Raw genomic sequence first — 17,494 nt, 5'->3', positions numbered from 1 at the left:
ATGATTACAGTACTTGGCTAATAGAGAACTGTCACGTGCAATTGGGTTAGACTAATTTTGTGAGTTGCAGAGGTGTAGAAATTATGGGGAGACATTGGTTCAGTTTTAGAAAAGATTGTCTAACATTTACAGCTTATCCATAATTATAACAGGCACTCCTATGGCATATTCCTTTTCAGGAATTAGTGAATAGCCGTTCATAGATTTACAGACAAGATCCCTGTTTTGGATAGATGGTTAAAGAAAATGGCCCGTGTAATCTACCAATCTGTGATTTAATGGTCCGAAACTAAAAGACCTATTTGGGTGGGAAGCGTGTTGATATCTTTTGTTCCCTCCACAACATGGCCCCAGACTTTGTCCAAAGAGGAGTTTGACTAAAGAAAAATGAAGGATTGATTTTGAAATAAATCTTCCACGTTCCAGCTTTGGATTCAAGAATTGTGAAAAAATTAACAAATTCCATTTTTAAGCATCTTAAAAGGAAAAAACACAGCTTTGCATTCTGTTTTAAACATAAATTATGTATTTCTGATTTTAAAATAGCACGTTTAAAAAGTGTTAGAAAATTCAGAAAAATCACCATTTGGAAGTAACCTCTGTTAACTTTTTAGGTACGTATTCTTGTAGCCATCTCCACCCCCCCACCCCACCCATGCATGTATATATACACATAGACGGTTTTCACAAAATTAATATTTTGTATGTACATAATTATACACATTGAAAACTTACCATGCCATTAAATTATCTGCTAACATGTAATCTTTTATTGGCTGTGTACATGTGGGAAATGTGGTAATTTACTTATTCCTCTATATTGGTCATATAGGTTGTTTCTATTTTTGCTGATAAAAATTCACTTGAGTGATCATCTTTGTACAAGCATTTCTTGGTTTTGATTTTTCCCTTAAATTAGAATGGAAATTTAAGTCAAAGGGGTTGGCTCTTTTGTAGCACCTTGAGAAATAATGCTAAATTACAGAAAAGTACCAATTATTTCAATTGTTATGTTTCAAGGCATCTTCTTTAACACCCAGTATTAATTTAATATTTATCCATTTTATAGATGAAAATCTTATTATATTTAATGTTTAATTTGAATATCAGTGAGTTAGAACATAAATATTTATTTAGTTGCCACTTAATTTTGGTTGCATTAATTCCTTGTCTATTTTTCTAGTGAAGAATTGGTTGATAGTTTATGAATATGTCTGTTAGAAAAGTTTTGTCTGAAACCTTTGCTCAGTGGAACCCCATCTTAATAAAAATGGGTATCCTACTAATCAGTACAAATATTTATATATAATTCCATTACTTTAAAAATAATCTAGATTATGTTTTCTACGATATTTGTTGCATTCTCTATTTATATGTCTCTGTGGCTCCCTTCCTCACCTTGTGTGGGTCCTGTTCAAATGCCACCTCTTCAGTGAGGCCCTTCCTGATTGTCCTCCTTGCGATTGCAATGGCTCTCGCCTGTGGCCTCACACCGCACCCTGCACTCCCCGTCTCCTTTCCCTGTTCCACTTTCTTCACTTTCTAAGAGACTATATAATGGATTCATTTGCCTGACATGGCATTTTTGTCTCTCTTTTCTAAATGTTCTAAAATGTAATCCTCACAAGGGCAGAAATTGCTCACTGTAGTTATGTTCACTGTTGTGTCCAAAGCCCCCAGAACAGTACATGGTATATAGTACACATTTGCTAAATCTTTGTTGAATGAATTTATAAATATTACCAGACTTATTACTAAATTAAATGATCCTCATCCTAATAATAGTTTTAATATACATTATATTTATTAACTTAAAAATATATAAAGTGAAAATATCATTTTGTTTTGTTTTTACAGTTGATTTTTCACACCTTACAGCTGTTAGCATTCACTGTCCTTGCCATTTTAATCATGAGGCTGAAGTTGTTTTTAACACCTCACATGTGTGTTATGGCTTCCTTGATATGCTCTCGACGGGTGGGTATTCGTTTTTGTGTCACTACACTATACGACAGCACTGTAGTTACCGTGGCTTTTCTGAGTAATCCAAAATATAAAAACACTTGGTTTAAATGATAAAAGGTTATTTCATGATTAACTATGAATAAGAAGAGCAATTTCAAGTAGCTTTGAAAATTATTCCTAGATTTTAACTGACATTGTATGACTCACTTGTCCTTGCTACTTTCCCCTATGTTAGTATTCTATCCACAGACATAGGTCTTTGGAGTTCAGGTCTGTGCAAGAGTTTCTTGGCCCATCAAAACGATCCTCAAGTGTTCTTCTAATGCTAGAATAGATGCAGGGTAATTGCTCTAGTATTGTTCTGTTTGGCTCAGAGAACCCCTGGGAAAAGTTGTCAGTTCTGGGGTTCTCTTACCGTTATATACAAAAGAGCCAAACAAAGAAGATAGAATTTTGGGACTTATAGAAACGTCTTACTTAGTTTTGATGATGAGTTTTGAATATCATAATGCTTGTTTTCCTGAGAGGAATATATGTGTTAAAGCTAGTGGGATAAAAAATTATTATTAAAAAAATAATAAATCTAGTGGGGTTTCCATAATTACTTTAGATGTCCATTAAAACCAGATATTATAGGAGTTAATTCTAGGTTGTTTAACATTTTTTTGATTTGGTAATCTTAATCCTTGGTAGTAAATCAGTTACTAGAAGGATGAGGTGTGTTTCTTCCTTTATTCTTTTGAGGAGAAAGAAAGTTCCATTTTTAATAGGCCCTATAATTCTAAAATATGTCTATTTTTAAACAATAGGTGACCATAGTTCTGTATATTATTAGTGCATTGATAGTATCAAATGATAATCCACCTTGGTTTAAGTAGCAAGGTGAGAGTTTATTATTGGCCCTACAGCACTCTTCATGTAAGAATTAAAAATAAATGGTTTCTTTCATTTCAGCTCTTTGGCTGGCTTTTTTGCAGAGTTCGCTTTGAGAATGTTATCTTTGGCATTCTAACAGTGATGTCAATACAAGGTTGTGCAAACCTCCATAATCAGTGGAACATAATAGGAGAATTTAATAATTTGCCCCAGGAAGAACTGATACAATGGATCAAATATAATACCAGACCAGGTATGTGGCTCTTTCGTTCTATGTATAGCTAGTTATATACAGACATGTAGAAACAGACACACACAGAGTCATTTATTCACTCACAGATTTTGAGCATGCTGATTGCAATGTCCACCAAGTCGAAACTTTTCAAAAAGCAATTTTGTGCCCTCTTTAGATGTCTCTTAGATAACTCAAGATTTTTAATTAGCATGAGGAATTAATGATTGTTCATAGTTATGTACTATAACGCTGAGATCATTATTGTATTTTAACCCTAACAATGACAAAAATAAAAATTTCAGTAATATTTCATAGCTTGTGAACAGACCACTGGAGAAGACACTTTTGACCATGGGGAGGTCAGCACTGCTTCTATCACTTCAGTCAGTGCTGACTGTCTCATCCAACTCTGTAAAACCATTTGCACACAGAAGGGTTAAAACCTCAGATACTCTGTTTTCTTCACTATATCATTTCAAAGAGATGAGTATAAGTCCTACTTGTAAATAACTCTAAAATATCATTTTTAGCTTACTTTTTTTCCTTTTTATCTTTTTTTTTTTTTAAGATTTTATTTATTTATTCGACAGAGATAGAGACAGCCAGCGAGAGAGTTCAGAACACAAGCAGGGGGAGTGGGAGAGGAAGAAGCAGGCTCATAGCAGAGGAGCCTGATGTGGGGCTCGATCCCAGAACGCCGGGATCATGCCCTGAGCCGAAGGCAGATGCTTAACCGCTGTGCCACCCAGGCGCCCCTCCTTTTTATCTTTTATCTAAAACCACCTCAAGCAGAGATATTGATTTCATTTTTAAAAAATCTTTCCAGAGAATGAGTATATTCCACACTATTTTCTTTAAGTAATTCATAATCTTGTCTAAGACTATTTTTGAAATTTAGTGATTTTCTTTGACACAAGTTCTTCATTACGGCTTAAATTGATCCTGTGACTCCTTCGGACGATTTTCTCGTTTGTTTATTGATAGTCACCATTTTATTAATTAGCCATTGTTAAGGTAAAGTTTCATAAGCTTCAACTCAGGCATCAGGTTTTCAGAGGTGACAGTACCTCATCACTTGCAGCTGCCAGACCGGTTAAACCAGAATTTTAAAATTAATCCTCTAGTGAATTTTTCCTTATAGGAATATAAGGTGTAGGTGCTCCCTTTACTCTCCCTTACCCCTTGCCAGTTAGTTATTTTCCCAAACTTTATGAGGTACCAACTTTTAAAATCTTTTCTTGGGTCTGTCTTTGTTCTAGTGTGTTTGTCTTGGGTTCCTGGCAGAGAGGGCTTGCATTTGGCAGCTTATCCTAAGACAACTCCCACGAACTCCTACCTCAGTTTTAGCCACCTCTTCTTTGATTTTCATATAAATCTTTTTCATCCTTGTATTATGAGTTTTCTCATGGTTACCACATGTTTATTAAAAGCAGCATGATAGAGGCAGCTGAGTGGCTCGGTTGGTTAAGCATCAGCCTTTGGCTCAGGTCATGATCCCAGGGTCCTGGAATCAAGCCCCACATCAGGCTTCCTGCTCAGTGGGGAGGCCGCTCCCCTTGCTTGTGCTCTCTCACTCATTCTCTCAAATAAAGAAATAAATAAAATTTTTTTAAAAAAAGTATATAAAAATAGACACATAGATCAATGGAACAGAACAGAAAACCCAGAAATGGACCCACAGCTATATGGTCAACTAATCTTCGACAAAGCAGGAAAGAATATTCAATGGAAAAAAGACAGTCTCTTCAAAAAATGGTATTGGGAAAACTGGACAGCAACATGCAAAAGAACGAAATCCAGCCCATGGTCTACTTACCAAGTCATGTATTAGTGAGACTTTTGTCAAGTCAGAAGGGATACTTTTTTCTAATTCATATAGTAGAGTGTATGTGGAGACTTCAGTGAACATATGGGAAAGTATCCCAGCCTTTCCCTATCTTGTTCATATTTACCTCCCCATCAAAAGTGAAGACTGTGCAGAGTATTTCTCCTCCTTTCTCTGCCATAGATGATTTGTCTTCAGAGATTCCAGCTCTTCCTGGACAGACCCACCTGCTTTCTTCCCGATAACTGTGGCCCTGGGCTTCGGGTCCCTCTAGCCTACATTTTCTCAGCCTTGGCACTCTTGACATTAGGGGCTGGCCTGTGCATTGAAGAATATTTAGCAGCATTCCTTCCCTCTCCCCACAGGTTGCCAATAGCACCTCTCTCCCCCACAGTGTGCCAATCAAAAATGTCTCCTGAAATTGACCATATCTATCCCTAGGAAATAAAATCATGTCTGGTTGAGAACCATTGCTCTAGCCTAAGAGCTTTCCATCATTAATTTTTGAATCTTGTGATAATAAATATACATTTCTACATTGATATATTTTTGAATTTAAGTCATGTAGAGGTTTTCATTTAAAGTTACATTTAGAATACTTAGTTATATTTGCAAGTAAACATTCAGTTATTTGCAGTAGCTCTGAATGACACGCCTTGTTCTTATTAGTGATTTTATTATGCTGATTAAAAATGATAGTAACCTTCAAAACTATATAATAATTTATTATACAGAAGTGCCAGGAGTTAAGTAAATATTTTTGTCTTCCAAGAAACTACAGTTCACGGTTTTGCCTTAAAAGATGTAGTGTGAGACTTGTCCTTTGTAACAGTCTCTCAGTTCTTGGCATTTTAAATTAGCAGAACAAGATATAAAGTTTTATAATTCTTTCTGGTCCTATGTGTTTTTGGAGTATTGTCTTTTACATTGAGCTTGAACGTGGCAAGAAGTTGTAGTGAAGTGGCTGAGGGTGGGCTCTGGTGCCACCTAGGCGTGTAGTCTTGGGCAAGTCACTTACCTTTGTTGGCTCTCAGTTTCCTTATTTACAAATTAGAATAACATAGAACCCACTTCATGATGTTGTGCAAATTGAATTGTTTAATCCTAGTAAACTTATTTAACACAGTTCCTGGCACAGAGATAACAAAGTCGGCTGTTATTATAGTAGACAATATTGAGCAAAGAAAAAGAAAAATGCCAATGGTTATTATTTAAATGTATTTCATCTTTCTTAATTTGAGTTCAGATATTATAGGTAAGTAATGATCTTTGGTTTTGTTTAAACTGTCATTAAGGAATATATCCTTGTTTTTCAGATGCTGTTTTTGCAGGTGCCATGCCTACGATGGCCAGTGTCAAGCTGTCTACCCTTCACCCCATTGTGAATCACCCACATTACGAGGATGCAGACTTGAGGTTGGCAACTGAATGTTTCAACCAGACATGCTTACAACTTATATTTGACTCTTAGGAATAGGGAAAATTTTACATATGCACACACACACTCATCTTCATATTCATGCTGGAAGTTTAAAAATGTATAATAACCTTCCAGAAATTATAATATGTACCTGTTGACTCTAAAGGAAGCTTAATAAACCTCTGAAAAATGAAAAAAAGTTTTTTTTCAAAGTGAAAATGTCATGTATTCATGACTAACCTGTGTGTGTCTGTTTGTTCCATAGAACTGCTAAGTACCAGTACTAGGAGATGGGCTGGATCTGGCCTATGGCCAGAGTTTGCCAGCCCCTGCTCTGAACCCCACAAGCCCCTCTGCCTGATTTAAGAAACCATTCTCCATCTTACCCGTGGCCTATAACCTTTTCTTTTTTTTTCTTTTAATGTTTTTTTATTATATTATGTTAGTCACCATACAGTACATCCCTGGTTTCTGATGTAAAAGTTCGATGATTCATTAGTTGCGTATAACACTCAGTGCACCATATGCAATACGTGCCCTCCTTACTACCCATCACCAGTCTATCCCATTCCCCCACCCCCCTCCCCTCTGAAGCCCTCAGTTTGTTTCTCAGAGTCCATACTCTCATGCTTCATTCCCCTCTGATTACCCCCCCTTTCTTTATCCCTTTCTTCCCCTACCGATCTTCCTAGTTCTTATGTTCCATAGATGAGAGAGATCATATAATTGTCTTTCTCTGCTTGATTTATTTCACTTAGCATTATCTCCTCCAGTGCCATCCATGTTGCAGCAAATGGCCTATAACCTTTTCTAACAGATAAAAAAAGTATATGAAATTTCCTATATTACATGCTTTTATGAAAATTTAGGGTGTTTTTTTGCTAGCTAGGTATGAGAACTCTGGTTTTCATTAAGGTGTGAGAGTTTTGTTTTCCTTAAATAACTAACTTCAAAAATTATTTTGATCATTTTAGTAATTGTCAGGGTAACCTTTTCCTGTTAATGCATCTTTGACCTATTATTAGAGGCAAAATTTTAAATCATTTAAAATTTTATGTCTGGTTGTGGACACTGCGCATCCTATATGCTTGAAATTTTAAGAAATGTCCAATGCTGGTAGGAGGAGGGGTAATGGGGTGATGGGCATTAAGGAGGGCACATGATGTACTGAGCGCTGAGTGTTATATGCAACGGATGAATAACCGAAATCTACATCTGAAACTGATGATACACTATATGTTAACTAACTGAATTTTAAGTAAAATAAGTTTAAAGAAATATACAGTGCATAAATGGTAATTATTCAGGATTTCATAAAAACTCCTCTATTTAGGGCCAAATTGTCTGTTGTACCATATTTTGGTGACTCCTCCTGTTTGTCAAGCTTCCTGACTGCTACACGAGAAGCCCTCTGTCTGAATGTATGCTTTACTACATTTCAACTTCAATTCATATGCTTTTCGGATAATTTCAGTAGGTGAAATTATCTATCCAGAAATCTGTTTTCACTCTGTTCCCCTCTCTCTGAATATGTTCCATGAGCAGATTAATTATTTTATGCATATGCAAAGCAAATTTATATCCTGAACTATTATCCTGCTACCCAGGTCTAGAGTCTAAACCAGTTTATGTCTGTCTTTTCCGGTAAACGCTAACAAGCAGTACATACAAAATTCAAACTACTGTAAGTTTTAACACGTGCAAAATATAAGTAGGAATGTGGACACTGTTATCCAAAAATAATCTATGCCATCCCCAAAACAATTCATGCTGCTTGAGGTCATATATATGGATGCTCCATCCAGTGACTGTTGGGATTTTAGCTTGCTAGCAAAATTTCTTTAGTCCATTCTATTATAACTTATTAAAAAATTTTTTAACTTGTGTTTTGAATGTAAAGGGCCCGGACAAAAATAGTTTATTCCGCATACAGTCGAAAATCTGCGAAAGAAGTGAGAGATAAATTGTTGGAGTTACATGTGAATTATTACGTTTTAGAAGAGGCATGGTGTGTTGTGAGAACTAAGTGAGTATGAGCCCTGTGCTATATGATATGGGATATCTTTACGCAACAATCATTTTACTTTATTACAGTAGTTGTGATTCTTTAAGAATTTTTATTCTAAATAAATTCCATTAAAATATTATCGTGGTATTTTATTTAAAATTATTTCATGTAGGAAAGTAAGTATCATTTAAGTAGAATCTAATTTCAAGAAATTATAGTATGTATTAGCTTCCAGATTTTTTCATTTTAATTTAACATCTTAAATGTTGCTTTCCTTCATAGTTTTTCAAATTTTTATGATAATTTTTATTAGATGTATGAAGTATAGGCTTGAATTTACAGCAGTGTGAGACATTAGCATTCTTTTACTGTAACGGGAAAACACTGAATTTATAAGACGAGAAAAGTTTTAGATAACTCAAGAAGACATAGTAAGTAAAACATTCCTAAGTATAATATTGAATTTCTGAATTTTCAATTTCTAAAAATCACAAAATTCTAAAATGGTTAATGGATATCTTGAGGCCTTTTTTTAGACTCCTTGACTTAAGAGGTTCTTAGTTGTATTAAGTCTAACATTAAGAATTTTCATTTCTCACATGGATAATTAAGAGTTAGACCATAGAACATTTTGGAAAAGTGAGGTACATAAGTTTTAGTGACTTATTTTAATATCTAATTTTAATACCTAATATATCTAGAAAGAAATGGGATCTTGTAAAAGAAGAAACAGGAACATCATAATGTTGATGTATGTGCACATCACATTAATTTAAAATTTAATAAGACAAAGTAGACTTCAACACAAGGCATATTACCACAAATAAAGATGGACATTTTATAATGACAAAAGGATTAATTCATTAAAATATATAATAGTTCTAAAATGTGTATATCTAAACAGAGCTTCAAAGTGCAAAAGTAAAAATGTGGAGAATATGAAGAAAAAATAAGCAAATTTTCAATGATAGTTGAAAATTTTAACTTTCCTTTCACTACTGAGAAAATTAGGTTAAAAGAGTGTAAGGATTAAAAGATAGAAACATCAAACAGTATCAAGTAACCTGACCTAAGTACTCTTGTAGAACAATACTGGAAAATACATTGTGCAGAATACACATTCTCTTAAAGGACACAGGGAATTTTCACCAAGGGAAAACATGCTGGACCATAAAAATGGCTTCAGTATGTTTAAAAGATTTGAAGTCATACAGAATCAAATTAAAAATTGTAAATCTACTAAATATAGATATCTGGTAAATCCTTCCATATTTGGAAATTAGGCAGTAAACTTATAGATAACTTATGGGTCAAAGAAAAAAACCAAAAAGGAAATTAAAAAATAATGTTTTTTTACTTGAATGCAAAAAGAGGTGTTTTCAACAATGTTGCTGATCTAAAAAATGATGAATCACAAAAACATGCTGAATGAAAGAAGCGAAACACACAAGAGTACATACTATGTGATTCCGTTCTATGAAGTTCAAAATATGCAAAACTAATGGAATAGAAATCAGAATAGTGATTGGCTATGGTGGAGCAGGGGTAGAGGTGGTGGTGGAAAGATCATCTGGAAAGAGATTCAAGAACTTTTTCCTTTTTCTTAGAATAATGACAGTGTTCATTATATTGATTGACATGTCTTTTATATAAGTGTATGCATTTATCAAAACTCATGGAACTGTACACTAAGATCTGTGTGTGTTTACTTCTGTAATTGTACCCTAATAAAAAGTTACTCTAAATATACAAGTAAATATTTATGCAGAGAAGACGTCTTCTAAAATATTAGGACTTAGAAAAATATTCTACAGCTATCACTGATAGCCTTCAGAGACATCAGGAATAAGTTCTAAAGAAGGAATAGCAAATTTTCTCTCATGACAATTCTTTTTGTAAAATGGGCTACTTCTGTTTTTCTGCACAACTCTATTCTATTAAGTATTACATACTCCTTACCTAAAGGCCCAAGCCTATGTGGCATTAAAAGAAAATAATGAAAAGTGCTAATTGGATTTTATAGCTTGGACAAACTGAATTTAGGAGTTATTGGTCTGTTGAAGGCCCATAGAAATTGAATATAGGACCCATAAGAAATCAGTTTTGGAGGGAGTTCAGTTACTATTGGCAAGAAGAGGTTGACTTATTGCTCCCAGAGATTACAGTTACAAGAACTGGGTGAAAATGTAGGCACTCTTCACTTTGCATGGTACTATATTAGCTGAAACTTGAGCATGTCAAAATGATGTTTTGCTTTGCATGGTTCCATGGAGTTCAGTGTCATGTTAATTGAGACTCATGTGAATTGGAACCGTGGCTTAAGAGTTACCATGGCACTACTTAAAGCAAGGACATAGTCCCAATATGCATATACTTCAGTTAACAGGATGCATCCAAAGTTAGGTTTAAGGGTATTAAAAACAACTGCATGAAGTCTCTGGGAAATGACACAAAAGCAGAGAGAAACTTGAGAAACATTTGCTCTTGAAACTCCTCTGAATGTGTGACCTTCTTGCCTGAGAGCACTTCCTAAACCATCCCCTCCCTGCTTTTAATATAGCAGAAAATCACAGCATTCTGGTTTCAGGGGACAAATGGTGACAGATGAGCTGTGAGTAGCAAAGCAGCTGGATATTTGAAGGGGATGTTTTAGAAGCAAGCACTATAGAAAAACCAAAATCTAAAATCTGAATGTAAATTCTGCCTAAAAGCTATTCTATACAAGCCTGTGGGAAACCCCTGGGAACTTGGGAAAAGGGCAGGTGGAAACTAGAACAAGTTGTCTATCCTTTTTATTTATTTTTAAGAGTTTATTTATTTTAGAGAGAGCATGAGCAGGGGTAGGGGCAGAGGGGGAAACGAGAGAGGAGAGGGAGAGAATCTCAAGCAGACTCTGCCCTGAGCGCAGAGCCTGATATTGGGTTTGATCTCATGACCCTGTGATCATGACCTGAGCTTAAACCAAGAGTTAGGTGCTTAAACAACTGAGCCACCCAGGTGCCCCAAGATGTCTATCCTTGAAAGAGAACTCCTGGTGAGATTTGCAAATTCCCTATGCCTTTGACCATGTACATTTCCCAACCTGCACACACCCTAGGAAGCAGAAAGCAGAATTATCACTGGTTCAAGGTGTCAGGTCAGAAATAAGGGATAACAAAGCAACTATAAATTCTGAAGAGACCCCCAAAGCAAGGGAAATACGGAAAAGATGGGTTTCCAAATATAACTCTGCCCAAATCCTTGGCTGATAAAAACACAAGGAAAACCCCAGTGCTAAAAGAAAGAAGTAGCTGGAATCTGAAAAAACTGAGCAGAGATAGCAGCTGCACAATACAGGAGATCCAGACAAGTTATCTACCAGAACAGAAACAATGAAATAAGTCATCAGAAGAACAAAGCAGATTTCAGACTCACTGCTGCCAGGTATTTTCTCCAGTGTTCAGTTTCCAACCCAAAATTACCAGACCTGTAAAAAAAATGGGACAGTCTGACCAATACTCAGAAAAAAAGTTAGAGAAACTGATTCAAATAGGTTGAGATGTTGGATTGAGAAATGAAAGACTGCAAAGCTGCTGGTATGATTATACTCAAGGAATTAAGGAAAATACATTCAAAGAATTAAAGGAAGACATGATATCAACAAAGGACAAGATATGATTCTCAACAGTGAAGTAAAAGCACCCTCCCTGGAAAAATGGAAATTTTAGAACTGAAAAGTACAATCAATGAATGAAAATTCTTTAAAAGTTCTAAAGAGATTTGATAGGACAACAGAAAAAAAAATCAATGACTTGAAGGTAAGTCAAGAAAAAGTAGCCAATCCAAAGAATAGGAATCAAAAAGATTGAAGAAGAATAAAAAGCCACAGAGACCTGAGTGTTATTAAGTAGTTCAACCCATGTATAATAGAATACCAGAAGAATGAAAGAAAAGAAAAATGGCAGAAAAAAAATACCTGAAGAAATGTTGGCCAAAAATTTCTTGTTCACTTAAAGCCATTCACTGAAATATCCAATTTATCTTAACAAATGCAGTGAGGATAAACCCAAGGAAATCCACACCACGGTACATCATACTCAAACTGGTGAGAAACAAGGAGAAAAGAGAAGATCTTAAAAGAAGCAAGAGAAGAGTGATATGATAAACATCTGGCTTCTTTTCATAAATAATAGAAGTCAACTGACATTCAGATGATAATTCAAAATTCAGATATACAGGATATACTAAAATGCACTGGAAGTGGTAAAAATTTGGGTAAATATTAATCACTATATGTGTATATATATATTTTTTTATTCTCTAAAAATCTTTTAAAACCCTATGACTAGTTAAAGCAAAGATAGTACCATTATATTTTTGAGTTTATAATGTAAGTCATATATATATATATGTCAGCAATGGCACAAGCAAGGGGAGTAAATGAAAATATATGATTTTCTGGAAATAATCCAAGTTTAATGTTAAATAAATTGTGATACATTGAAGATGCCTGTTTTAATATCTAGAGCAACCAAAAAAAAAAAGGCAAAAAAAAATGCATAAGCCAGTAAGTGAAATTGATGACATAGTAAAACTTTTTGCTTGACATGAAAGAAGTCAAGAAAGAGAAATAGACTATCAAAAAAGAGATGAAACAAATAGAAAAAAAGAAAAAAAATGGCTAAATCAAATAATATCAGTAATCACAAATGTGAATGGGGACAAAACACTCCAATCAAAAGGTAGAGATTGGTAGACAGATCACAAAAGCAAAATCTCTGTGTCGCCTGTAAGACATACATTTTAAATACAAATACATATGTAAGTTGAAGGAAAGGGATGATACTGTTATCATGTAACATATGAAAACTGTAGTGAATATAAATATCTGGAATATTCTAGGTAAGGCAAAACTGTATTGCAGAAAGAAGATCAGTATTTGCCTGGGCTAAGCTTGAGCGAGGGGACTGACTGCAAGTGGGTTCAAGGGAACTTGTTTCAGTGTCAGGAATTTTCTGTATTATGGTTATGGTGGTGTTCACACACCTATACACAGTTGCCCATATTTATCAAACTTTACTAATAAATCGGTGCATTTTATTGTACATAAATGATTCCTCAATATAGCTGTTAAAAAATAATAGCCAATTTTGCCTGTCTTCTTCCCTTAACTGCCTCTCATGCAAGGTTATTCTCTAGTGAGAACTAGTATCCCAGTCAGTCCAATCATAGAGCCACCCAAAGTAGGAAAGGTGGGGAACAATCTGGCAAACCAGAGCTTTCCTTCCTTGCTTTGGACTATATGTTTTCATGCTAATCTAAATTAGGTGAAGCCCAAAAATAGGAAATTGATCAGGAATTAAATTAGCTTTCTTTTAATTTGTCTCCTACTATTCATGGGCCTTATGTTTGGATGGTGATACCACCTAGAAAATGTATTTATTTATATTCCATTTTGAAAATAAATTTTTAAATATGTATTTCTGAATGTATATTGAACCTTTACTGTTAAGTTTAATAATATGTTGGTTATTTGGGTAAGTGGAACATGAAAATGCAACATACTTAACTTCATTTTTATCCTTCAATATTGAACTTACATTTTTTGAAATGATGCTTAAAATCTTAATTAAATTAATTAGTCTCAGGGCTCCTGGGTGGCTCAGTCAAGCGTCTGCCTTCAGCTCCGTTCATGATCCCAGGGTCCTGGGATTGAGCCCCACATCAGGCTCCTTGCTCATCAGGGAGTCTGCTTCTCCCTCTCCTCCCCACTCATGCTTTCTCTTGCTGTCTATGTCTCTCTCTCTCTCAAATAAATAAATCTTTAAAAAAAATAGTCTCTAAAAATCTAAAACTACTTTATAATGTATATATTTTCCCTGTATATATGAATGCATTTTTAATATGGATATATATGTGTCTTTTTTTTTTTTTTTAGGCCTGGGTGCAGTATGCTGGAAATTTGGGATGTGGAGGACCCTTCTAATACAGCTAATCCTCCCTTATGTAGCGTCTTGCTCAAGGACGGGAGGCCTTACTTCACCACAATATTTCACAATAGTATGTACAGAGTGTTAAAGGTTAACTGAGAACAAGACAACCCATCACAAGTGTGGGGTTGCAAACAAGTGTGTAGAAAACAATCACTTTGCCTTATTTACATGAGTAAAAATCACAAGCTTTAATAAGGGACCCTTAAAAAGAAGGTAAAAATGATTTCGAGTTATTCCAATGATTAAAAGGTAAATTATTTCATTGTTTTCTATTGAATGTGACCCTTATTAAGCTTGTTATTCAAATGATTAAATCATTTCATTCTGCATAAACAAATGTCCACCTTAAATTTCTAAAGAAAAAATATCTGTAAAAGAACAATGAAATTCAGTAAACAAAAGGTGTATGTAAGTCCTTTTGTATCCAACTAGGTGCTTCAGATTTTTTCTAGTACCAGCATGTACCAGCTCCAACTCTTTAGACCACTTAGAATAGAGTAATGCAGTTTCTGAAATGACACTTCCTTAAAATCCTGATGCTAGTCACAACTTCTTTACCTCTGTGAGGAAATTTGTGTGTAACCATGTATCTATTGAGGTTGTTTTTGCTTTTATTAGCCCTTGGGAAAGATCTTTAATAGCTTTTAATATTTTTTTTTATCATTTCAAGTTAAATGTTTTTTAAAAACAACTTATTTTGTAATGTTTTGAATCTCTTGAAATGTATTTACCCAACCAGATAATATCTGTATTTTCTATTGATTAGTTCCTAACCAAAGTTCAACAGGTTACTAATCTGTCTTTATAATCCAGTGGATTTTCTTTTAACATTCAGGTCAAATAAAAATTGCTATGGTACATGACCGAATTTGGGGGTTAAAACATAATCAGAAAAGAAAATCCGGCTAAATTTATCATATGAGATTTTTAAGATCCTAGATCCTGAATGAAGCAAAGACATTTTTCATCTTGACAGCCCTGTAGCTCACTGGACATCTTTCTTTCTGATTACCATCTTTCTGATCACCATCTTTTATAATAACATATTTTTAAATCCTCATTTATGTTTGGTTTTGGATGAGGAAACTGATGTTTTATAAATCTTCTCCTATGCAACAACAATGCTTTGAAAGTGGGAAATAGTTACCTTGAAGATGTTGCCAAATGCAAAGATAAATGCTCTTTCTCTGCTTGAGAGATAGTGAGTATGCCACATCTGTAGTATTTTTATATCTATCTACTTTAAATTAATCATCTTGGAGTTTTTGTAATTCCCTTATGTTCTTGGCCTTCTACATTTGGGATAATAAAATAATTCAATTCTATAGGTTAGTTCATGTATAATAGGTAGGAGATTATATTCAAGAAAACCAATAAAATTATTTTTTAACTTTTATAATTATAAAATATTTTAATACAGGATGCAAAACATCTAAGAAAGCATGCCCCATTTTACCAGTATTTTAAAATAATTTGTTTGGGCCTAGGTATGGGGCAAAGAAGGAAAGGAGACTTAACATCTAACATTATAAAAATTAAAATACATTCTGAATGATGTTTTCATAGGAAATATTTTAAAGAAGTTGGTAGAATTTTTTTTTAAAAGAAGAGCTGCATTAGCTAATAAAATACTGTATAAGTATGCTTATGTGGATTTATATATAGGAAAGCCAATAAAATTATTTTCAACTTTAATAGTTGTAAAATATTTTAACACAGGATGCAAAGCAGCTAAGAAAGCATGCCACGTTTTACTTATTTTAACATTTTCAACTAATTTGTTTTGGTATGTGGGGCAAAGAAGGAAAAAAGATGTAAAACCTAGCATTCATAAAATTAAAGTGACACATTTTTGGTGGAGTTGTCATAAAAAATATTTTTTGAAGAAGTTGGTAGAATTCAACAACAAAAGGAAGAATAGTATTAACTAGTTAAATGTTCCATACAGATATAATGTATTAATATGGCTTGTGTTACTTTCCTGTACTATGTATATTTGAAAATTAAAAAAGCCCTTGAAGATCCTCTCTGTGTTTTCTATCTTTTCTCATCCTTTACCAAGCATTGAAGTAATTCTGATATGAAGGTGGGAAATCACAAGCCCCTGAATTAATTAATTAATTAATTTATTTATTTATTTAAGATTTTATTTATTTGTCAGAGAGAGAGAGAGCACAAGCAGGGCAGCGGCAGGCAGAGGGAGAGGGAGAAGCAGGCCCCCCACTGAGCAAGGAGCCCGATGTGGTACTTGATCCCAGGACCCTGGGGTCATGATCTGAGCCAAAGGCAGACACTTAACCGACTGAGCCACCCAGGCGTCCCAAGGCCCCTGAATTTATTAACCGTGTTTACATTGGCAATGATCTTTCTTAGCCACTTAAAAGCAGTTCTGCGTCGTCTCACACAGAAGACAGTGTACCGTGATGGAAATAGTGTGGGCTTTGTAACCAGATGGGTCTAATTTTCAATCCTGGCACTTCTATTTACTGGTGTATTACCTACCATCCATTCAAAAGATATTTATTGAGTACTTACTGTATGCCAGGCACTGTGCTAATTAAGCTTAGTCATGTTACATGAATGTGAGCTGGTTTCTTCACCTGGAAATTAGAACTCACACTACCTACTGGCAGTGTCACGCTGAGGATCAGGAGGATAGCGTGTTAAAGCGTTTGGCACATGTAGATATCCACTCAACAGACGTTAGTTCCATATGCTCGTTCTCCCTGCCTGCTAAATAACCAGTTTAGTGATACCAAGTGACATGGTCGGTTATTTCATCTCAGAACTTTGAACAGTTCTACCTTTATTCTGTGTCAATAAATAGGAATACTGGCTACAGCTTGCTTTTGTACAAATAACGCTGTTGATTTCTTCCCTGCATATATATTATTTATTTTTTTGAATTGTGAAGACTGTGCGTGAACACTGTGGGTTGAGTGATGATGGGTAGATTTTCCTCAGTTCAGTTTAGTGTTTTCCTTAGTTTCCTAAGATCCCATTTTTGCACATTTGTTTGAAACTCTGGCGAGAAGTGAGTTGCACACAAGCTACAACAATCCCCCCATCTTCTGCTTGACCACTCACGTGCAGCTTCAGTGACTGATACGTGTTTTCTACTCTTTTGCTGCTGATAGACACCACATCAAAAAACATTGAGTACTTTTCATGTAAATTTTAATTTTTTAAACAA

At 34.7% G+C, this 17,494-nt stretch overlaps 1 protein-coding gene across 6 annotated transcripts in view; it reads left to right on the top strand.

Annotated features, from left to right (window-relative positions):
• DPY19L2 (dpy-19 like 2) overlaps positions 1-16,373 on the top strand; it is an 87,368-nt gene extending 70,995 nt beyond the window's left edge. For 4 of the 6 annotated variants that reach the window (XM_034670379.1, XM_034670369.1, XM_034670375.1 and 1 more), the window contains 5 exons: positions 1,858-1,977; positions 2,920-3,094; positions 6,218-6,317; positions 8,222-8,347; positions 14,247-16,373. In XM_034670379.1, coding sequence (XP_034526270.1) covers positions 1,858-1,977; positions 2,920-3,094; positions 6,218-6,317; positions 8,222-8,347; positions 14,247-14,397 — 672 coding nt within the window. In that variant the 3' untranslated portion in view covers positions 14,398-16,373. The remainder of the gene's footprint in view (positions 1-1,857; positions 1,978-2,919; positions 3,095-6,217; positions 6,318-8,221; positions 8,348-14,246) is intronic. The other 2 variants (XM_034670382.1, XM_002918648.4) reach the window with 2 other exon arrangements.
• The last annotated feature ends 1,121 nt before the right edge of the window (positions 16,374-17,494 follow it).

The sequence above is a fragment of the Ailuropoda melanoleuca genome, chromosome 1, assembly GCF_002007445.2.
Source record: "Ailuropoda melanoleuca isolate Jingjing chromosome 1, ASM200744v2, whole genome shotgun sequence".
Classification (NCBI taxonomy): domain Eukaryota; kingdom Metazoa; phylum Chordata; class Mammalia; order Carnivora; family Ursidae; genus Ailuropoda; species Ailuropoda melanoleuca.
Note: the sequence above shows the minus strand (reverse complement) of the source record. Positions and strands in the feature narration are given on the sequence as shown.